Consider the following 23,488-nt stretch of genomic DNA (forward strand, 5'->3'; position numbering starts at 1 on the left):
AGAGCCCCAGGGCCCGGGCAGCTGAAAGACAGCCCTTCGCCGGACACTGCACCCTGCCACAAAGGTCACATTGAAAGACTGATTCTGTCCCCAAGAACTGGAAAGCGTGGTGCTCTCCCTCATTGGAGCAGAGGAGGCAAGTCTCCAGGCCCAGCCCTGCCATTGACCAGCTGTCCTCGAGCTTGGCGGTGCCTGGTGGGGCGCGGGCCATGTCTGTCCAGGGAGGCCTCATGACGGTGGTTGTTACTGGGAAGGAGGCAGAGGCCCAGGGGAAGGAAGACAGTGGCCCCTGGTCACTTCCTCCTGTCCAACTTGTGGAGTTGGCTGCCTGCCTAGGCTCCCTCGTCAGGGCCACGCTGGGCTGTGTCGGCCCCAGTGCGCCGGCGAAGCCTCCTTCATCTCGACTCCCACCAGTGGCATGAGGAGAGTTCACATAAAACCCTGGTGTCCATCACATAGAATGACGTCTTCCACGGGCGGCGGTGGAGAGCCCCTCGCCAGCCCGGGGACGCTGGTGACCTACGGTCTGGCCGGACAGCATGCGGGAGCAGCCATGGTCGGGTTGGGTGATCGTGGTGGGTAGGTCTAAGCAGCCACCCACACGAACGTGACAGTGGCTTTGTCCCCAGGGCAGGGGGGCTCTAGCATCAGTCCGCTCCAGCAGGGCCTGCCTTGGCCGTGCTCAGATCCCAGGATGGCAGGAGGAAGGGTGGGGAGGAGAGGGTGACTGCGGCCAGCAGAGGCCACCCCGCACGGCTCTGGGGTCACACCTGCTGTCCGGGGAGGGCCGTAAATGAGAGTGAGAAGCAGCGTCATCTAACAGCTGCCCTTTGGGCCACCTGAAAGGATGGTCCGTGCCGAGGACTTACGCGGACACCTCAACCTCCGGGAAATAGATTTTCCACATCCACGTATGTTAATTTTTATGGGAAGGTTTTACTACATGTTAGGATGATATTTAACAACCAGAAGCGTCGGCCCCTCCTCGCAAGGAGAGCAGTTTCGTCATCTGATTTTGCACAGGTTGGGGTTAAAGGCACCGTCCCTGAAAGCTGCTCACACTAATTAATGCCTTTGCTCTCTACAGGGTGAAATTGAGTTTTCAGATACATTTTATAAAACGATGTGCGTGATTGCAAAATATTACGTTCTTCGAGCTATTTTTCCTAATACGTTAGGTACAAAGTGAGAAATTATCTCCCATGAAAAATTGACAGCGAAGCTGAAAATGTTGGATAAACTGTGCCCATATACAGACCTAGGGTTGTCTTATGATAGGTCGCCTCTGTGCCAGGGAAGCGAGGCGCGTGGCCAGGTGGCCTAGGCATGACCCGCAGTCCTGCAGGTCGGGTGAAGTTCCAGGCTCTTCTCCCGGAAATCGGGCGGCATCACGGAAAGCCAGCAGCAGCAGCCCCGGCTCTCCCAGGAAGGCAAGACATGGGCCCCTACCTCTTGCCGTCTCCTCTCGGTTTCTTTGCTAAGACGGCCACCACCCCTGGAATCGCTTCCTCCCCAGGTTATCACCAGGCAGCCTGCCTTGTCTTTTTTCCTCCCTCCTTTTTTTTTTTTTTTTTTGGCCTGTTTTTGTTTGTTTGTTTTTAAGTGAGGCATAACAACAACAGCAAAGATGATAATGATTAACAGTTTGATTTCAAAACCCGTTCTGAAGAAATCACAGTAAACAGAGTGTGTTTGCCTAAGGAAACCCTCCGAGCAATCAGCCAGTAACACAACCGCATGTGCTAATGAACCCAAAGCTGTTAATGTGGTTTCTTCAGTTAAATTGATTCATGAATTTTGAAGAGAACATTATCTAATGAATTTTCTTTGAATAGAAAGCAATTAAAAGGACAAATCAGCCTGATTAACCCCAAAGTCACCCTCCTGCCACAAATGGTGTACAGTTTGAAATTATATCATAAAAAACTAGAGCACATTTGCTATCTTTTTGCCCTCTACTAATCCATGTAAATTAATGAACAACAAAGTTAATTTCTTTTATGACCCTGTTCTAGTATCACCTGGATTATGTTGATGTTTAATTTGCTTAATGTTATAATAAAGACTAAACAGATTTTTTTTTCCAGTGAAGTGATTATCATTCCCTTCAGTTAAGAAGTGATTTTTATTATTTAACACGCATGTAAGGGTGTGTTTCCTTTAAGAACCAAATCACACTTTGCCAGCTTGGCACTGAGTGCAATTAGTGCTATTAGGGACACACTCCGGAACGCCGCTGCTGCCCGTGGAAGCCTTCCCTTTGTTGCTGCCATCAGGAACTCCCGCCCCCCCCCCAACCCCGGGGGCTCGGTGCCCCCGCCGTGGGGGACGCGGCTCCGTGTCCAGTGCTCCCGAGCCGTGTGTTTCCTTTGGAAAGACAATAGGTATCGATTCAGACCGGCCTCCTTCACGTGCCTGGGAAACAGCTCTTAAAACCTGGAAGCCAAGGGAGAGAATGTTCTCATGCGTTCACCTGTTCCTTCCCCGCAGCAGGATGAAGAACAAATGCAATTTGATGTGGTTAGTCAATTAAAATGGGAATAAAGGTATTTTATTTTTGCAGCCGTGTTCATTACAGACGCCCATAGCCGAGGTCCCCACCGCCCACCCCGCGTGCCGTGGCGCTCGGCCTTCTGAGCCCGCTCGCTGCTGGAGGCGTAAAGCCCCAGCCTGACCCGGGGCTTCGTTTCCCTTCTGTGCCGCGGCTGAGGCCGGACTAACCGGCCGTAGGAGAAGCTCTCAAGTCCGGCGGCGGGCAGGGCCGCCCGTGCTCCCTAACGGGACTGCTCACGAGCTCACCCACGCGCAGGTCCCGGAAGAGCGGCACGTGTTCCTGCGTGGGCCTGGGTGGAGGCGGGAGGAAGTTGCAGATCTGGGACGCACCGTCGTGGGATGTCGGTGACGGGCCGGGGGTGAAGGCCACAGGCTGCACGTTCTTGAGCATGACACCCCAGTATGTTGATGTGCTCTCTGTTTCAGGACCGGCAGCCCCGTACAGCTGTGGGAGCCGTTGGCCCACGCGACGACGCCCTGTATTGTCTTTCAGGTTCGTTCACCGCGCGGGTGTTGCAGAAGCTGCTGGAGCTTGTGAAGTTTGGAGACACGGTTTCCTACCAGCAGTTAGCAGCCCTGGCAGGCAGCCCGAAAGCCGCGCGGGCCGTGGGCGGAGCCATGAGGAGCAATCCTGTAAGTTGGCCGCGGGTGGAGGGGAGGCCTCGGCGCCGCGCTCGGGGGACCCAGGGCTGCGTGATGGAAGCGTGTCCCCCAGGGGCCAGTGCTGCGCCTGTGACGGGGCCCCGTGGCACTGGTAGGTCTGCGTCCCTGCCACCCGTGTTTGGCGAGGGTGATTGGGAAGTGTCCCTACAGAAGCACCCCCTTCCGCGTGTGTCAGGGCCCTGGTCACGGTGTGTACGGAGGAGGAGAGTCACTCCTGGACAACGTGGCCAGTGGACATCCATCCCCTCATCTGGGAACTGGGCACACGTGGCGCCTCGTGGGTGCCACTCGTCCAGGGCCCAGGGCTGCGGCAGGAAACAAAGCTGACGGAGAGGCTGCCCGCGTGGAGCGTCGTTCTAGAAGGAAACACAGACGGGGGTCCAGACCCAGCCCGTGTGCCTGACCTAGGGAGGCTGGAAACCTGACACCAGGGCTCGCACGTCAGAAGGGGGATGATTCGTGGCCTTTGGGTGAGGCCTCCCCAGGGGTGTCTCCATACCCTCGTGCACCTGTAGTCAGAGTTTGCAGAAAGGGAGGTTCCCTCCTGGCAACGCCGCACTCGCCAGAGGATGGGTCCGCGTGGGGTGGCCGCACGCCTGTCGTACCAGGAGGAGAGGCCACCCCTGCGCCTGGGCTGCAGGCCGTCCTGCCTCAGAAAGGAAGTCCACGGGAGCGGGGGAGAGGCCGTGGTGCCCCGTCCACGAGGCCGCCAGGTCCACGGGGACCCCGCACCACCGAGCACAACCCGAATATTCTAGTTCTTGTCGCCCCTCCGGTGCCCGGCTGGGGCCTGCTCACGCATCCCTGAGCTGCTCCCTGGAGCCGTGGGACAGCCTCTGAGGTGACAGAAGCACAGCGTCCTGTCAGGAGGAGGAAACAGGGTCGTCGCCTCTTGGAGGGGAAGTCACGACATCAGACCTCGCTTTTCTGTCTGTAGCTTTTGGGGTCTGTTTTCAGGGTTATCCCCCTCCCCGGATCACTGGGGGGAGGCAGGTGTTTGCACGCCCCGGCCTGCTGCTCCCACCTCGGTGCTGAGGGCAGAGCCCGGTGCCTCTAAGAGTTGGCGTTTACACAGAACTGCCTGGTTTTTGCCAGAGACACGGCCCCTGCAGGTCCATTCTCTGCCGTATTGAAATCCCCCGGGGATTGGGAGCAGTGCGTGACGTGGGCGACACCCCGACCTCTCCGCGCCCTGAGTGGGCTGGTGGGCCCGCTCGGCGCCCTGCTTCGCACCTGGTGTGCTTGAACTTCCGCATGGCCGGTGTGTCCTCGGGCACGCTGCCTGCACACACGCGGGCGTGCGGGGTGGTCCCGAGTCAGAGTCCTGAGTGTGTGTGCGCGGTTTGGGTTTTTTTTGTTTGTTTGTTTCATTAACGTTCCCAATAAAGTTAGAACCGCGTCGTTCCTCACGAAGCCACGTCCCTTCCCAGGTGGCACGTGGCCCTGAGCAGCAGGGCTTCGCCCGGGTGACCCGAGACGGGCCGCTGCGCGGTGAGAACGCAGGAGCCTCGGGCTCTGCGGCCCCGCGGAGACCCTCCCGCCGTCCAGGTCCTCGTGCCCGCGTGCACTCCCCTGGCTCACGGAGCTTGGATCCGATCCCACTGTGGGCGGGTGGTGGGTGCCCCCCCCCCCCGGCTGGTGCTCTGCAAACACGCGCTGCCAGCGGGCGCCCGTCCCGCCGGCCTCACCTGCCTCGTGCGCTGCTGACAGCACTTTCTCACTCTCGGCGGTGAGACGCCGTCACCGTTCAGCGATCACGCTCGTGGCGATATTCAGCAACATTTATTGTTCGGCAACCAGCAGGACTCTCCCCTCCTGCTATTAATCTCTATGAATGTCTCTGTTCAAATATGGCCCCAGTCACTGAAATTTATAAAATAGGCTCTCACAAGGCTTAAAAGTCTAATGTCCGTAAAGTCCACGTATTGACTTCCCTGTCTCGGGCCCAATCGAGAATGGCAGTGACGACAGCGGGCAGGCCTGACCCCTCTGGGTGCCCTCCCGTGCCGACAGCAGCCAGGCTGCTGGTGAGCTGCGGGGGCCTGTCCGTGTGTCCCTCTGTCGCCGGGCACCGCCCACGAAGCGTGCAGGGTCCCTGGGCCTGAGCAGTGCCTCGGAGCTCGGTGCAGACCTGCCAGGGGGGCCCTGCAGGGATCGCTTCGGCTCGGCCTCCCGGGGAGCCTGGCAGCCCTCAAAGGGCTCCCTTCACATTGATTTAAAGCCTCCTTGGAAGGGACCCGGGGGAGCAGCAGCCAGGAGGCGGCCCGGGACTGGCCCACGACCGGCGCTGACGCCCAACGTGGGTGCCCCCTCCCTCGGCGCAGGCGGCGAGATCCAGCCCGCGGCAGCTCCAGCACCAGCAGCCTCGTGGAGACGTCCTCCTCGATGATCTGTGTTCGGGCTGAATAGAGCAATTGTGCGTTTCAGGAAAGAGGGTGAAAAATGGGCCTGGAATGTCACGCGACACCATGAAGCTCATTGTGCATTAATTCCTTAGGTGGCTTGCAATAAACACGAGCACGTGCTGGCTCACGTTACAGCGCTTGCTGCGGCGTGGGTGGGGCTCCCTTCCGCGCCAGAGGGAGGGATGGCTGTTGCCGTGTGGCGGCCTGGTCCCGTCCTCAGCACGCGATTTTTTTTTTTCCCCAAGTTTTCCACAAAGGACCCGCCAGCCCCAGGCGAGCCGCTGTGGCAGTGATCCAGAAGGTGCGCCCTGCCACACACCGTGGAGGAGGGTCCGTCTTCTGGTGGATCATGCAGAAGACGCCCCGCGCCCCCCAAAAGCACCCTTGCGCTCATCCTCAGACAGAATTTGCTAAATGCAGTTCAAAGGCGATCGATACGTTGCACGGAGACTTTCCCCCACTTTTTTCCTAAACAAACGCATTCCGGAGGAGTTAGTTTATTCACAGATTGCCATGAGTGTTAATGACCCCCCGAGTCTTGTTCTGCTCGTCACCCAGATGGCTGTTGATAAAGATTTAGCATCATGTTCTAAGTGTCAGGGCTGTCAGTGGGGCTGAACCATTTGACCAGAAGAAAAAAACGCACAGGGAGCTATTGATTACAGCTTCTCCGTGTCACTTGCTCACCAGGATTTAGGTATTGATGAGGCCGCGAGTGAAAACAAGCTCTTTCCCTTGTGGGCTACTACCACAAGAACAAAGGCGAAGTTGGAAAAAATATTCAGCCAGCACCAGAATCAGAGGGATTCCATTATTGATTGAAGGGCCCCTTCGTGTTATTTTTGTTGGAGACAAATCTATGGGTTTGGAAGTTTTATAGCATTTGAGAAAGGGTCTGTGTGAGTGATGGATTCATGTACTGGATGAATTAGATTTCACAGCATGAAGATTTCAATGCAGCTGTGATATTAGGAGCTGCTTGGTTATTGATAAAAATTACATTTTATGCAGCGCGGGCTTTAAAGGAAGAGGGTACGAGGGGGCGCGGACCCTTTGAGACGTCCTTAGGGCTCAAATAAATTTGGGCAGCTTTCGTTATTGTAGCCTGCCGCCAAAGTTAGCGCAAACGGGAGCGGCGTTCCCCGTTTCTGGGGGTGAAAGCTGCGTGTGTGGTGCGTCCCACCGCTGCAGGCACGAGGCGAGCCTGGCCGGGGCGGCGCCGTCCTGCTGTCCCCGGTGCCACGCGGTGGGGACGGGTCCCCGTCCGCCTTTTGTAATTGCACAGCTTGGGGAGCGGGGAGGAAAATCCGCTCACCCGTGACGTTAGGCGGGAAACCTCAACTGGTGCCCAGATGTTCACGAAACGACCCTGAGTTAAATCTCCCTCTTTCTCGGTCGAGCTGACGTGGGACATCGTCTGGGCGCATCCTCAGAGCAGTTACTAGTGTGACTCTTGGATCAGAACCCTCAGTCCGAGCCTGTATTCCCTTCTTAAAGTGCCCTGTGTCTCCCTCCAAGGGGATGGGGATGGCCAGCCGCGGGTGGGGCGCTGGGGTCGCCCTCCACCTGTGAAGTGGCGCCAGGAAGCCAGGTCGCCCCCCACCTTCCACCACCACCCACCCCACCCCCCCCCCCACCCCCCGCCGCTTGGCTTCAGAGCACATGCGTTCCCGTGGCAACCCAAACTTCCGGTCAGAGTCCGGTGGGTGGGGGTGATGTGGGAGGAGTCAGGTGACCCGCAGGGCTGGCCGGCACCCCAGGCCGCACTCAGTGCCCCCCACCCCAGGCAGCAGGTGCGGTGGCGAGAAGTCTGGGCGCCAGGCTCTGCCTCCTTGGAGCTGGAATCCCCTCTTTGTCTCTAAACTGGGTGCGAACTCAAGCAAGCAGAGGACCGTGACCCGGGGCCGGCCGTGCCTGGGGCTTCTCGGGGGCGTGATGTGCCACGCACACCCCAGCGGCCTCACAGGGTGCCGCATCTGGGACGGGACTGGGGACCATGCCACCTGCCCAGGCACAGGTGCAGCCCGGGGCCCACCCAGGGGTGCGTGGCAGGCTGAGACGGACACCTGGGCAGCGGGCGCCAGTACCATGGGAGGAGCCCCCGGAAACATGTCCTCGGCTGCTCTTCTAGAACCTCACCCGACGGGGGCTGGTCGCTTTGTCCAGCTCAGGTGGAGCTTGTCTCAGTAGAGGTCACCCTTCGGGACCCTGCAGGAGGGGCTGCTGTCCTTGCAGGACCTTGGGGGCACGGGGGCCACGTGTGAGAGGGCAGGGCGGGGTGCTGCATAGTCCCCCGGGTGAGGTCTGTGACGACCTGTGCCCTTCTCCCTGCCCTGGCTGTGTCTCCCGAGCCAGGCCCGTTCCTGTCACCATGCTCACTGGCCATTACGTTCTTGGTGGACCAGCCCTGGGACCTGCTGTCACCCCGCGTGTCCTGGGCCATTAGTGATGACCCCTGGAGCCCCTTCACCCCAGTCAAGACAGAGCCACTTAGGACTGAACGGAGATGTACCCGGTACTCCCGGACAGACCCCTTCCTCAGGTGTGAGCGCTGCTGAGAAGCCCTGTGGTTCCCCCCGCCCCCCGGGAAGTCCCTCAGGTTCCAGGGAACTGCTGTCGGGATCTCTAAGCAGAGTGACCATCCCTCTCCTGGAGCCCCTGCAGTGGGTGCATCTGTGCACCCTTGCGTTTGGTGGCCCCGGGCGTGGAGCCCTCGCCAGGCCGGCACGCCCTCAGCTGTGCCACGAGCTGCCCACCCAGGGAGGTCGGCCACCTGAGACACGGCCCTGCCCACTCTGGTTCTAAGGGGCTGCACGTTCCCTCCCTCCCCTTTCCTCCCGTGTTCTGGGCCAGCGAAGAGGTGGATATGGGACATCAGCGTATTTGCTTTATCAGGATAAAAGCTAACCTGGAGAGGTGGCATGGCCGTGGTGGGCTTCCTGGAAATTCGCCTGGAGTCCGACCCCCTTCCTATCTCTAACGCCAGCTGGGCCGGGTCCTGGGGACTCCCCCTGGCTGGTCCCTGAGTCTCCTCCCCTCGGGCTGGGGGAGAGGAGAGGGGCGGACGAGGCCAGGCATGTCCCTCCTACCAGTGTCCCGCCACGTGGAAGTCAGGAGCAAGGGCCAGGCCCACGGTGCCCACTCTCCACAGTGGACTCCGCCCTGAGCACAGACACTGATGCCAGCGGGCGTCCTGGTGCTCCTGTCTGTACAGCCAGGCCAGGGGGAGGAGGCCCGAGGCATCCCCCGCCCCCTGGAACAGCTGCTGGAAGGGAGCCTCTGAGCCCTGGAGGGAACAGGACTGGCTGTTACACGCCCCCCCACCCCCCCCAGCAGGACTGGCTTCCAGGACTGCGTCAGGTGGGGTGGTTGGCCCGTGTGTGGCTGTGGGAATAACGACCACCCGTGTGACCGTGGCCCCCACGCGAACCCAGCCCCTGTGAGGCCAGGCATCCACTCTTGGACGTGGGGTATCAGACACCCGCAGGTGCGCCCCGCACAGGCTCCTGGCAAGGGCACTGGGGGGGGGTCCCGTCCTGGGGGCGCTCCGTGTCCGCCAGAGAGACCCCTGTCGTCCTCCTCTGGGGCCGCGGGCCAGCCCCGCTTCCCCTAGCGCTGGAACAGCAGCCAGCTGAGCCGCCCGTAGCTGGATGGGCCCGTTCGGCAAAGCCCTGAGGTGCCCGGAGCCCAGCCTGCACCCCTCCCGGCCCGCCGTCCCTGCTCCTGGTCCTGGCTTTGGGGCCGGTTAACCATCGGCTGGCTTCTCTTTGTAGGATTGTGTTTGGCTTTGTTTTCATCCTAAGGCGGCCTTGCTCTTAGCGAAGCCGTTCTGTTGCTGCAGGCAGGCGCCGGCCACTCCTGCCTCCGGAGGTGGGAGGCTACCCGAGGCGGGCGGAGGGGTGAGGGTGGCTGTGGCCCTGGGTCCGGGGTCCTGAGGGGTGGCAGGGTGGCGGCAGCAGCCGCTCAGGTGAGACCAGATGAGGACGAGAGCTGCTCAAGCTCCCCAGGTGTCCCGGGACTGAGGCGGGCGCGAGGTGGGGTCAGCAGACCTTTCCTGTAAAGGGCCTGATGGTGGATATTTCAGGCTGTCAGAAGCAGCCGCAGACGATATGGCTGTGTTCCAGTAGGAATTATTTACGAAAACCCGGAGCCTGTGGCAGCCGGCAGCCACAGTCGGCCGGAGCCTTGTGTGAGTACCGTCTTCCTGAAGGTTCCTGTCGCTTGTCGAAATGTTTCAGGAATTTGCACACCACCCATAACTTGGAAACGTAGTTTTGGATCTGGTTAGCATGCATTATAAATCACTCGCCAAGGCAGTTGTCTCCTCCCAAATCTTGGTCTAGGGGATTCTCTGGATATGCCGGAGGCACCGCGTGGCTCCTGGGCGCATGCCGAGAGCCTCCGAGACTAAGGGGCGCAGCTCGCTCACACAGCCAGCCGGGGACCCGCACCCAGCCCACCCCTGGCCCGTAGCCCCTGCTAGGTCAGCTGTGGTCAGGGGCCTGGCGCTTGACCCCAGGAGACTTGCTGGCCTGGAGCCCAGACTAACGGGCTGGCTTCCTGTCTTCCAGGTGCCCATCCTCATCCCGTGCCACAGAGTGGTCTGCAGCAGCGGAGCCATGGGCAACTACACCGGAGGACTCGCCACGAAGGAGTGGCTGCTCTGCTAGCCCACGAAGGCCGCCTGGCAGGGAAGCCCACCTATCCAGGGGGCTCCTATCTGGCCGGAACCCGACGCGGGGCGCTGGGTGGCACCCCCAGCCCCCATCCTGCTGGCCGGGACGGGTGCGTGCGGGAGTAAACATCTGAGTGACCTGTGAAGGTACCAGCACGCTGGAAGGGGTACGCGGTGGCCCTGCCCTATTAAAGGTGCTCGGTGTGTCCTGAGGGATGCCGTGCGTGTGCCCTTCCTTGTTTTTACATTTTGCAGCCGAGCAAGTTCAGAAGACCAGCCCTCCCTTGTTCATACGGTCTGTTCCCCTCCCACTCTCGCCCCATCTCTAACGGCTGCTACAGCCGGGATGAGGGAGCAGGGGGAGCCTGCAAACAGCCGGGCGACAGGCCTGTCCCCCAGAAGCCGGCCTCCCGGCATGCTTCCCGGCTACCCCCGCTTCTCAGGAGGCTTCCTAACCTTGCCTTACTCACCGCTGGAAAGGCTTGTGCAGGATGCACGCGTGTGGGGCTGTATCGGTCAAATGGGAAAGACCCGCTGGGCCAACCGTCGCCCTTCGAGGTGGGTTTGGTTGCAGTGGCTCCTTTCTGAGGGATGGGGGGGGGGGTCTTGCCTCGGGCCCCAGCCCCGCCCCTGACCTTCGCATGCCCCGAGCAGAGGACGTGGCGAGGCCCGCCGACCTCTCCTTCCCCGGCACCCCGAGCCCGAGCCTGGAGGTCAGAGGTCACGCGGGAAGGTGGTCGGCTCCTGTCCCCAGGGGCGGTCACAGAGCGTTTCCAGCATCCACCGAGGACCTCAGCCCGATACTTCATTATCCTGCTGTCGTTTCAGCTTCATAATTAACTATATCAGAAAAAGCATGAGGGGAAACTCGTAGCTGTGCTTGTGGGTAAATAAAATAGAGCGAATGATATATGGAGAAAATAAACCCCACCCCACCGTGCAGTAGAAAGCTGTATTTTTGTCAGGGGTTCCTGCGACCGTAAAGCACAGCAGGGAAGCTCAGGTGGTTTGTACGCGTCACTGAAAGGCTGGGCAAATATACGGCCTGTGACGTGCGCGGCTTGGGTGCATTTTATATTTCGCGTTACCTGTACGCCTACGAGAGAACAAGGACCTAACGTTAGCCGGCTTCAGCCTCTTCTCCCCAACTTGTAGTTTAACGTAGCCCTTTATTACATCAACCGAATTCTGGATTTTTCCCCCCTCCAAAATAAAGTGCTGTGACCCTTACTCCATCATCTCCTGACTTCGCTCCTTCTCTGTGCTTCGTCTCCAAGCGCGCCGTCCCGCTCCCACCGTGAGCTGCGTAGAGGTCTGACCTCTGGACAGACCGCCGAGCCGGCCTGTGTCACTGAGCCCCTCGGCGGGCCCCCAGAGCTGTAAGCGCGCTGTCCGGCGTCTCCGCGCGAGGGCAGAGGGCTCCCTCCTGTGTTTCTGACGGCTTGGGGCGACGAGTGGGGGGGCCCGGGGCACACTCTGCACCCGGGGGCCGGGGAGGCGGCTGTGTGGGAAATTCCATAAGGAAAAGGCTTTTCTCCAGGAACTGACGGCCACCCAGAGACGTGGTCACGCGCGGCCCCTCTGCCCGGCCCTGAACGGAACGGGAAACCGTGGTTCTCAGGAGGCAGGTGGTCCTTGTTGGCCTGGGTGTGGATTTCGTCTGAGTGCTTTCCAATAGAGGGCACCATAGCCGTGCACTAGGCTGCGGTTGGGAGACCCCCAGCACCACGTCCGTCCGTCCAAGGATGGATGGGAGAGCGGGGCCAGGGTGGAGCTCTCCCCTCGGCTCCGTGACAACCCCACGGGCCCTCCTGATGCTCCGCGTGTCATGTCCACGTGGCCCGTGCCGCCGCCTGGACCAGGAAAGCGTGGGTCCCTTGCCCGCCAACGTGCCCCACACTGTGATCCCCAGGTGGCCTCCGAGGGAGGCTCCTGCGAGGGCCAGGCTCCTGGCAGGGCTCGGCCACCTGCAGCCAGGGACCCGCCCGCCGGAGCCGTCCGAGGTGACCCCGTAGCTCCGCGTGGCCTGGCACCGCCTGTTTGGGCCCACGTCCTGTTTTCTGTCTCCCAGGGCTTCCTCGGCGCTGTCAGAACAGGCTTGATAGATGCCCCGAGGTTCCCGCTGACGGAGGCAGCAGCCAGGCTCAAACGGGCGCGGCCGTGTACCGCTCCGAGGACAGGCTCTGCAGAGGCCCACATGAAAAGCCAGCGCGGGTCGCCTAGAGCCGCTGCTGCTCAAGGTTGCGGCGCCGTTTATGGAGATAAAGAGGAAAAGGAAAGGCACAAAGAGACGCAAAAATATTTTCCAAATAAAAAGAAACGTCGAAACAAGAAAGATCTGTGTTCTTGGGCCTCAGGCCCGGGTCCCCCGCACCGGCGCTTTGAACGCCGACACGGAGACCCCCGGGCCGGTGACGGCTGGCTCCGCGCAGCAGCTTGGCCACCGCGTGCTGTTCTCACCCGTTTCCAGAGACCCAGATCGTGAGAGATTTGGAGAGAGCACGTGTGTTTGCAGAGGCGCGGGTACAGCCATAGATGCCCTCGGCCGGGCAGACACCGGGGTTGCGGAGGGTGGCTGTGCTCCCCAATTCCTTTGCCCACGTAGAACAGACGCCTCATGTGAGCCCGCACCTGTCCGTGTCCTGCGGCTGCACCAAGGGACCAGGTGACCGCACAAGTCTGCCTTCTGATGCCCAAGGAAGAAAATTGCACGGTGTCCTGTGCGAGCGGGGGCCGGAGGGAGGCTGTGGCACAGGCTCGGGCAGAGGCGGACCCCGTGGGATCGGCTGCTGGCAGTGGCAAAGGGTACCACAGGGCTCACGCGGGAGGCAAGAAGGCTCACCTTGCAGGTGACCGAGGTGGGACTGCTAATCCTTGTCTGCTTCTTACCCGGCAGACGCGCCGACTGCACCACCCGCGTGTGATTTGACCGTTTGGAGACACGGAAGTCCCTTCCCACCCAGTGTCTTCGGATGCACGTTTTCTTCCAAGCCTCCTTCCCGCACGCCGGGCGCTCGTCCGGAGTCTCCTCTTCCGAGTGGCCGGGCGAGTCCAGTGCTGCTGTGTCTGTATCGAGACGGTTTGTGTTTCTTAACCCGCTCATGGGTCACCCCAGAACTTACTTCCTTGAAAACTGCGACGGGGAGGTTGATTAAGAACCAAAGCGGCGGCCCGATGCCGTGGGAGCCCCGTGGGGTCCGTGTGCCGTCTCCGGAGGCCCTTGTCCCCACCTCCCAGCCGCGCGGTGGCCCTGGCGGGGCGGACGGGCGCTGATGGCCCTGTGTCCTCCCGGCCGCCCCCCGGCGTGCCCCACCCGGGCTGCCGGCGCCCCCGCTGTGACCACGCAGCAGCGCCAGCTCAAACCTCGGCCGCCGTCGCAGCTGAATCGAGGGGAGAGCCGTCCGCGCTGGAGCTTGCCGAGGGTCTTCGTGCGATTTTGGTTTTAAACCGCACCGAGGAGGACTCTCGAGTGATAAATGACTTAACGCGGGGGCGGTGGGGAGGGGCACGCGGGAAAAGAGTTTTATTTTACTCAAAAGATTGTCCCACAAGAGCATTCAGGAAACCGAGCCTTGCCCTGTGGTCCGGGAGCCGTGATGTGTCGGGAGCCCGAGCGCGTCGTCGGGGTGTGTTTTCTTGCCGCCGTCCGGGCGGCGGGGTCACGGGCGGAGGGCAGCCCGAGGCCCGCGGCGGGGATTTCGCTGTGCTGGGCCTCCCTCAGCCCAGGCCCGGTTTTTTCCTTTCTTGTTCGCCAGCATTTGATTGAGAGCTTGTGTTTAGGAAGCTGAAGCCCACATCAATTTTGCGTGTTATCAGTCTCAAAGACGTTGAGGCTTACGCGGGGCTTTGCCATGCGGCCCCTGTCTGTCCTGTCTGTCCGTCTGAAGGAAAAGGGGTGGCAGCTGCAAGCCAGGCCCAGAGCCTGGAGAAACTGCAGGTCCTGACGCGTCTCTAGGCGGCCGAGGGCGGCTGTGCAGAGGCCTCGGACCCCGTGTCTCCAGCTGCCGACAGACGAGCGCGTCTGGCCTCCATCAGCCGGTCGGCTCCGTGGGGTGCGTGCTGGGCGGGTGGGGGGTGAGGCGTAGGGAAGGGCCTGGACAGCGAGGCGCGGCCGGACGCAGAGCCCAACCCCGACGGCGCCCGGACTGATGAAAGGACATCGTTAGCAAGTCTTTAAAGTGTTCTCGATGTTTTTTCGTTGGGGGGAAAAGAAAAAAAGCCCAAGAGAAAAAACTCTGCACAAACGCCAGTTAAGATCGATCGTGGGACGCGTGCACCCGTGTCACGGGGCACCTTCGGGGAGCCTCGTACTCCTCACCGTGGTTTGAGTGGCCTTCCTGGGTGACTGGTGAGCGGAGCTCGTCTCGGGTGGGTGTAGGTGCTCGGCCTGAGCGGGTGGCCCTGCGTCTGAGGGCGCGAGGAGGAGCTCCAGGGGGTCGCTGTCCTGAACTCGTGCCGAGGAAGGGGAGCGTGTGCTGCTCCCGGGGCCGAGATCCCTCCGCTGGCTGCCAGGGACCCCGTGGGGCACTCCGAGCGCTTTTCCTCTGCGTGTGGTTCTCGCCAGGAGGCACCAGTCCTAGGGCGAGGGGCACGGGCAACGGCGCAGGGAGGTCGGGGACTTTTGTCCCATTTCCTCCCTTGCCTCTGAGCGGCTGAGTCCTCCCCGAAGGAGGGAGCACACGCACACCTGAGCCTTTTCTTAAGTCTTCCTGCCGCACATCACTTTTGTTTGGTTCCCAAACACGAGCAACATGTTTGCCTCCAGATTGGTTTGTTGACTTAAATTAAGAAAAACCCAGCTGGAGAAAATATCAGTGTCCAAACATTAAGCAACATGTGATATTGTGCAAAAAGTATTGCTTTTTGCCTGTTTTGATTGCCATAGCTACGAGAAGTAGATGCACGTGTCAGCGTCTTGGCAGGCGGCGCCGAGCTGTGCCCTCCAGCGGGCGGGCGGGCGGGCCTTCCCTCGAGGGGCCGCAGAGGGGCCCTGAACCTGCGCCTGCCGTCCGGAGCAGCCCCTCCCAAGAAGGAAAGCCCAGCCCCGGGCCGTCTTTGGGGATTTAGTCCATCGAGGGCCCGAGAAAGCAGGGCCGGGAGCCCTGACCGCCCCCACTGCTCACTTGATAGCCGCGCAAGATGCATGTGGTTCGGGGCGCAGCCCACCGGGTGAGGGGCCCTGGGCAGGAGGCTGCGCGGCTGAGCCGAGCTCCCGGCACACGTTGACTCAGTCGGGGTAAGTCGAGGTAAATTCTGTGAAAGCCTGGAGATCCTTCCGGATAAAAGATTCCGCCTTCGTGTACGCCCCCAAACACGAAGTCCTCGGTGCCGGGTGGGGGATCCGAACCCAGCGGCGGCCCTGGTGCCAGTGCAGCTGGAGCGCTCGCCTGGGCCCAACACATCCTCCGGACGCTTCCTCGGAGCTGCTACGGTCCTGAGTCCCAACATGGGGGCAGACAGGTACCCCGCAGGAGCCTCCATGTAGGGGCCCACCTGTCCATGTGGCTTCAGCAGACTGTCCTTCGGGTCGTCTGCTTGGTGCCTGTGGCGTTGTCCCCAGGCATGGAGAGCGGGGCCCGGGGCACGGCCAGGGCAGCCCATGGGCGGGAGGAGGCTGCGGCTTGCAGGCCCCGGGACCCAGCACCTGCCCCCCCTGCCCCACCGGTGCGGCAGCTCGGGGAGCCCACCCCTTTGCCTCACTCGCACTCAGACCTAGTTTGGTTAGGAATTCCTGAAATGTCTTCCCAGGAGTTTTGCTGGTTCCAGAACCCCAGCGATCTCCCTCACGTGGCCGCCTGCACCACAGCTTGGACCATTTTTCTTGGGAAAAGGGCTTTCGTGGCTTCGCAGGCCTTGGTTGTGACCCTCCTGCCGTGTGCAGCCTCCCCGGGGGACCCTGCCTGGGCCGCCCCAGCAAAGGTGCAGGATGGTGCACGTCTGCGCTCACAGGTTACCCCCCGCCCGACACGGCCCCTGCAGAAGGTGGCAGGGCAGTGGCCATGACCACGCCGTCCATCCTACCGGCCACATCGGAGTCTCCAGTTAGGGGTGAGGTGGATGGAAGCGGAGCCATGAGGCAGACCAGGAGCATTCTGGAACATTCTGGAGCCGGCTCCCATAGGGCCCAAAGAAGGGCTGTTGGCTGGGAGTGCCCCCTGCCAGGTCCTCCTGGGAGCTGATCTGGTCGGTGGGCCCAAGAGGCCAGCAGGCCCCTGTACCCAGGTGCGCCGACAGCCTCCCACTCTGGAGCAGGACGGCAGCACCTTCCCAAGACCCTGTTCACGTGGGTGGTGCTTGGGATTGCCGTCCCTGTCCTGGGGACACCCGACCAGCCTCGGTCCCTCCCGCAGGAAGCACATGGAGAGCAAGCAGCCACCTCACCCGCAGGGCCTTAGGGTGACGTTCCCACCTCTGAAGGCTTCTCCCCAGCCGAGGCCCTCCGTCCTTGGGGTCGCCCTTCTCCAGCCGCGCCACGGAGCGTCACCCTGGCCAGGGCTACCCCCAGGCCAGAGGGTGGTCCTGGAGTGACCCGGCCCCCAGCCCTGTGCCATCAGAGGTTGCAGAGACCCCATCCCTGCCCTGGCTCTGTCCCCTGAACACATGGGCACGTCGGACACGCTGGCTCCTCCCCTCGGTCAGGACGGGTGACCGTGTCTGCTGCTGTCCGTGGTGATCCTGAACCGGGGGAAGGAGGGTCTGTGCAGGTACGGAGGGAGCCGCCTGCGGTGCAGCTCGTTCAAGGCAGGCTCTCCCCAAGAACCGCAGTCTGCGCTCCTCAGGGCCCTTCCCGGCCGCTGGAGCGGGGCCTGGTTGCCGACGGCCTGCAGGCGGCACGGCTGCTCCAACTTCCTGGGAAAGGCCTGCAGCAGCTCGGGTCACAGGTAAGGGTGGGGTCTGGGCGCACGGTGGCAGCCCACGCGCACCGTCACTGCCGGGACTGCCACGCGCAGTGGGCTCGGGGCCGGAAAGGGGCAGCAGGGAGCGGGCGGGGCCTCGAGTCACCTCTGCCCTGCAGGCCTCTGGTCACCCCTTGTGGCTGGATTTAGTCCAGGCCTGTGACCCTCGGTGGCGGGTCCAGGTTATCTAGGGGCCATGGCCTGGGGTCTCCTTCCCGATTCAAGGATCTCAGGCCTGAGTGACCATGTGCCCGGCCAGCCCCCTGGGGACACTGCCGCGGACATGGGTCTGCCCTCACCAGGGCACCTCCCCAGCCGGGCGCAGAAGCCAGCGCCAAGCCTGTGGCACTTGCCCAAGACGCCAGGGCATCCCCATGGTCGTGTTTCAGCGCAGGCCGCCACCACTGCCAGGTGGTCAGGTAGTGAGTCCGGAGCCCATAGAAGGGCAGTGAGTGGCATTGGCATCTCCCTGGACGTCTGCGGGATTGCTGCTGAGCCCGGAGAGTGGACGGTGGACAGTGCAGCCGGCTTGGGAGCCGCTGGGACTGGCCACCCCACAAAGGGGTCCCTCTTTCCGCCCCCTGTAGGGATCTCCTCGGGGGCGGCGGTGCACGTGGTCCTCCCACCCTCCTCCTCCTGCCCAGCTCTTGACCAAGGCCCACGGCAGCTTGCCCCATCCCGTTAGGACGTGTCTGCTGCAACACCACATCCCTCCTTTGGTGGGTTTGTATCTCCCAGAGACCTGGAAAACCTCAGGCCTCCATCCCCGTGAACACCGTGTCGTGGGGCCCGGAGGTGAGAGGTCCCGGCTGCACCTCCCTCTGCTCAGGTGCACAGCACCCTCGGCTCTGGTGGCATAAGCCAGCCTGTCACTGAGAGGCCGGCCCCACACTGCCTTCATGGGGCTCCCCGTGAGCACGCCCCGCCCCCCAGAACCTCTCCTGGCTGTGCTCAGCCACAGACACTCGGCTCCCAGCCTCCTCCTCCGACAGGCAGGCTCCAGTGACTGTCGCCCACTTCCATCGCCCCAAGCCCCTCAGTCCCCTGGCCCCTTCTCTGGGGAGGTGGGCCCGCCTGGGCCTCCCTGCAGGAGCCCAACCCTCGGAAGGCTCTGGCCTCGTGCCCACCGCAGGGAGGGCCCCGAGCACCTCAGGGTAGCCAGCCCTCCACGGGCCTGGTTTCCCTGAGGATTGCTTGGTGGTTGTCTGCTCTGGGGCTGAGCAGAGCTGGACGGCAAGGCCCGGGCGCCTGGCCCAGCACAGCAGGCGAGGTCGCCCTCCACCTGTACCCTGACCGCCCACCATCAGCAGCTCCCCAGGGCGCTGGACCCCCGGCTCCCAGGAGCCGCCTATGCCTCGGCCTTGGGCACCGTAGGCCCCGTACCCCCCCCAGCCTGAGAGCCCTTTCTGGCACAGACCCCCAGCTCCTGCATGCTCCCCAACCTTCCTCAAGCCCAGCAGACCCCTTGGCCCACGTTCTGCGTGCAGGTAGAGGCAGGCTGCAGCTCCAGCCCACCCTCAGGGCTGCGGGTGGACAGACCGAGGCCCCAGGGCTCCCGGGGCTTGTCTAAGGCTAGCGGTGGGTGCACAGCAGGGCCAGGGTGGGCGCAAGAAGAGCCCGACCCAGGCAGCAGCCGGGGTGCGGTGTCCTCTTGGACCAGGGCCCTTCCCTGCAGCTGGGGGGAGAGGGAGCGGCTGGAAGGTCCTACTGTGTGCCGTGGTGAGGGGTCCCGGTCTCCCTTACCCCAAGCCGCTCCGCCACCGCTCTAAGTGGGAGGACAGGTTCTTTCTGGAAGGAAGGCGGGGGAGGGGAGCCACCCTCAGCTTTTTAGAAAGAAAACGCAAAAGGCATGGTGCCTGCACGATGCCCGCCTGGTGCTGTGGGCACCCCCGCCCCCGTGGCCCCGGCCTCTCCGAGTGTCCAGAATCCCCATCTGGACTCCACGGGAGGGATGTGGCTCCTGGTGGCCCATGGGCCTGGGCCGCCAACGGGGTGGAACCAGGCCGAAGGGGACCCCGTGTTCCTCAGAAAGTGAGTTCCCCGTTCGAGAGGGTGTTTGCAGGGGGCCGGGGGGGTATCGATTCACGTCTGTTTGCGGAAGATCACAGGATCCGAGGGGAGGCCTGGTCTGAGGCTGGTTCCCCGTCACGGACCCGAGGACGCGCGAGGGGCGGCAGGGTCACAGCTCTGATAAGATGCTGCAAAGCCGCGCTTTGAGGCCGGAGCCCGGATGCGGCGGGCAGACGCCTGTGCCCAGAGGAACGAGAGGGCCTTGGCCCCGTAAAGGGCTCTGTTGCCCACAGTTTTAACGGTTTAACTCACCGCGTTATGCACACCTGGGAGCAACCACGGGGCGGGGGGAGCGGAGCCGGGCTTGCTTGGCTCGGGGCAGGTCTCCAGCAGGTCACCCGCTGGCGGAGTGGGTGCAGGTGCCCTGGAGGACGGGGGGGGGGGGGGCTCCGGCCTGGGACAATCTCGCCAGCACGCAGCGACGGAGGACGTGTCTGACGGGGAACCCAGAAATCCCCACCCACACCCAGCATCACGTACTTCCCAGCGGGTTTCCGGACACAGCGTGAACGAACGTTACTCTAAAACCCCGACCGTCCCGAGCTGGTCCCGAGCTGGTCCCGGCTCCGTGAAGGGCTGGCCGGGGTGCTGGGGGGCCGGCCGGAGAGCCTCGTGCTTCTCCCTCCAGTTCCGCAGGGCACGGGCCAGGCACAGGCCAGACCCTGGCCCGCCGGGCAGCCTCGGGAGCCGGGTCCTCGTCGGGGCCTCCTCGCCGGCGTTTGTGTGCAGACACCCCGAGGCCAGGGAGAAGGGCACGTGCCGGCCAGACAGCGTGTGCGCAGCGAGGGGGGCCGTGCACAGGGCCCCGCGGCCGGGAGAGCAGCAGGTGCGGCGGAGCAGGTGTGCAGCCCAGCCCTGGCCGCGGACCACCAGGCCCCCGTGAGAGAGGTGGGCTCTGGGAACATTCGGTCCCAAACTCTGTGATCTTGTTTAAACAAACTATGCGTAGTTTTATAACAGATCACATCACGTATAACACAGACGGTTACTTTGAATCTGTCCTGACCCCGAAGGAAGCTGGGTGCTGTGTTCCTCCGACGGTCGCTGAATCTTTTCCCTTTCTCTCCCCGAGGAGAGAGGGAGTTAGGACCAGTCTGACTGCAGAGGACTCACATGTTTCATGTTCTGCGTACCCCATGGGACCCCCGACCCTTGGGAGCCCCGTTCTTTCCTGCCTGTAACCCCTGAAGAGCCGCCAAGCCACCTGCTGCCCTCGCGGGACACACGTGCGTGGTCGTTGTCTGAGGGGCCCGCTGTGTCCCCAGCTCTAGGTTCTGAGTCCCCCAGTTCCCAGACACGCGCATCCGGGGCTCCGCACGACTGCAGCCCAGGCTGAAGGCGCCGTTCCCTCCGGGCACCCGGCTCCCGCTCCGTCTCCGGACCCGGACGCCTCATGCCGAGCTGAGAACACACGTTTACTTAAAGCTGCCTTTTCTTCGAGATGCAGGATGACACGTCTAAATATTACAACACCAAGAGGTATGTAGCTGTCGGTTCTTTTCCATGCAAACATCTGACTCCTGCGCCGGGAAGCGATGTGACAGGTATTCCGTAGTTTCAAGCAAATTGGTCTCAGATGTAGATGAACAGCTTTTCTCAGGGAAGGATGGAAGCTTGTCGTGGGCTCGGCCTGAGCCGGCCGGGGAGTCTCAAGTCGGCTCATTGCTCACTGTGGGCCCCTTCTGCCCCTCTTGTCTCCCACCTCCCTCCCTGCTGCACAGGGGGTGTTCAGAGCCCCCCACTCCCAACGCAGAGCCTCTGGCTTCACTCCGCCCATGTCCATCGCTGGTTCTGAGCTCGGCTGCCGTGGCCTCGGGGGCTGCATGCTGGGGGGGACGGTGCGGTGTTTGAGCTCCGTCCTGGAGCCCCTCGAGCCGGGGGTCTGTGTCCTGCCGTGCTGCGGGAAGGTTTAGGGCTTTGTTTTTCCCTTCTTTTATAAATGTATGTTTTTTTTTTTATTGGAGTTCGATTTGCCAACATATAACACCCAGCGCTCATCCCGTCAAGTGCCCCCTCATTGCCCTCCACCCAGTCACCCCCACCCCCCGCCCACCTCTCCTTCACCACCCCTTGTTCGTTTCCCAGAGTTAGGGGTCTCTCATGTTCTGTCTCCCTCACTGATATTTCCCACTCATTTTTCCTCCTTTCCCCTTTATTCCCTTTCATTATCTTTTAAATTCCCCGTATGAGTGAGACCATGTGATGTTTGTCCTTCTCTGATTGACTTACTTCGCTCAGCATCACACCCTCCAGGTCCATCCACGTTGAAGCAAATGGTGGGTATTTGTCGTGTCTAATGGCTGAGGAATATCCCACTGTCCACATAGACCACAGCTTCTTTTTTTCTTTAATTTATTTATGATAGTCACAGCGAATGAGAGAGAGAGGCAGAGACACAGGCAGAGGGAGAAGCAGGCTCCGTGCACCGGGAGCCCGACGTGGGATTCGATCCCGGGTCGCCAGGATCGCGCCCTGGGCCAAAGGCAGGCACCAAACCGCTGCGCCCCCCAGGGATCCCAGACCACAGCTTCTTGATCCATCATCTGTCACTGGACACCGAGGCTCCTTCCCCAGTGTGGCTACTGTGGACGCTGCTGCTATAAACATCGGGGTGCGGGTGTCCCGGCATTTCACTGCATCTGTATCTTTGGGGTAAATCCCCAGCAGTGCAATTGCTGGGTCGTAGGGCGGGTCTATTTTTACCTCTTTGAGGAACCTCCCCCCAGTTTCCCAGCGTGGCTGCGCCAGGTCACATTCCCACCAGCAGTGCAGGAGGCTCCCCTTTCCCCACATCCTCTCCAACATGTGTGGGTTCCCGTCTTGTTAATTGTCCCCATTCTCACTGGGGTGAGGTGGGATCTCATCGTGGTTTTGACTGTATTTCCCTGGTGCACATGGCACGTTCCCATGTGCTTGGTGGCCGTGTCTGTGTCTTCCTCGGTGAAATGTCTGTTCGTGTCTTCTGCCCATTTCATGACTGGACTGTTTGTTTCTTGGCTGTTGAGTTTGATAAGTTCTTTATGGATCTTGGATCCTAGCCCTTGATCTGATGTGTCATTTGCAAATCTCTTCCCCCATTCTGCAGGTTGTCTTGTAGTTTTGTGGACTGTTTCTTTCGCTGTGCAGAAGCTTCTTATCTTGACGAAGTCCCACCAGACCGTCTGTAGAGCGAGGTCCCACAGTGCTTGCCTCAGCACGCAGAAATCATGAGTGGTCGCACCTCCTCTTCTGTGTTTATCTGTGCATCCCAAATATTTGCAGCAGAAACATGTTAACATTTCTGATTCTAAAAGCCATGTATTTACCTGGTGAAGGGTCCCTGACAGATGTCTTAAGCGCAGCACTGGCGAGTGCAGGTTAGCCTCAAGAATGGTGCCATTTTCACCCAACCTGTCGCACCTGCTGTCGCCCTGCAGGGCAGTTGGCTGAGACCCCGGGTGAGCCCGTGGGAGCAACAGCAGGCGGTCCCTACCTAGACAGGCTGTGTGACACCAATATGAGGAAAAAAAAAAAAACATAGCTCGGGGCGTGCTGTCTCAGAGTAGGCGCAGTCATGGAAGAGAGGGTGGTCTGAACTAGAAAATCAAGAGGCCCTTCCTGGAGGAGGCAGGGCATGCCCTGCACCTGTTATTGCTGGACAGGATGTGGAAGGCTTTTCAAGTACAAGGAGCACTTGACAACTTAGAGCAGTGGTGGCCCGGGTGGCACTGGCCCTGCAGGAGGAAACTGGGGGCCTGGAGGGCAGTGGTGACAGTCAGGTGAGGGGGGCAGACACCCTCATCGCCGTGGAGGGGTCATGTGTGAGGTCCATTTGGGGTGAAGTTCCCGATGGCAGCCAGTCAGGAGAGCAGGGCGTGGCAGTCCTCAGCCTTGTGCCACGGGGGATGATGAGGCCCCAGGACCCCTGCCCTAGTCTGTGGGAGCCCCCCCACCCCGGGTATGCCGAGACCTGCATCCTCCTGCGGCTTTTCCTCCACTTTCCTGCCTCAGGATGGTGCGCTTCTCTGAATTCCTCCTTTGTCGTTGAACACCATGCAGCACCACATGGGGCAGGGAGTGGTCACGCTTCCTGGCAGGGGAGGTAATCCGTGAGGAGCCAGGCCCCAAGGAGAGCACGGGGACCTCAGCTAGCGCCCCACTGGCCTGCGGAGGTGGGGACTGCATCCCCTGCTTGCTGGGGACCCATGAGCACAGAGGGCGGGCGGGCACCTCGCCCCGCAGAGCAG

The 23,488-nt window shown here is 61.6% G+C and overlaps 1 protein-coding gene across 1 annotated transcript in view; it reads left to right on the forward strand.

Annotated features, from left to right (window-relative positions):
- Positions 1-10,508, forward strand: part of MGMT (O-6-methylguanine-DNA methyltransferase) — a 277,794-nt gene extending 267,286 nt beyond the window's left edge. The window contains 3 exon segments of the mRNA XM_055345848.1: positions 3,047-3,186; positions 10,193-10,279; positions 10,282-10,508. Of these exon segments, the coding sequence (XP_055201823.1) occupies positions 3,047-3,186; positions 10,193-10,279; positions 10,282-10,422 (368 nt within the window). The 3' untranslated portion in view covers positions 10,423-10,508.
- Positions 10,509-23,488: the final 12,980 nt, after the last annotated feature.

This window comes from Nyctereutes procyonoides, unplaced genomic scaffold, assembly GCF_905146905.1.
Source record: "Nyctereutes procyonoides isolate TBG_1078 unplaced genomic scaffold, NYPRO_anot_genome, whole genome shotgun sequence".
Classification (NCBI taxonomy): Eukaryota; Metazoa; Chordata; class Mammalia; order Carnivora; family Canidae; genus Nyctereutes; species Nyctereutes procyonoides.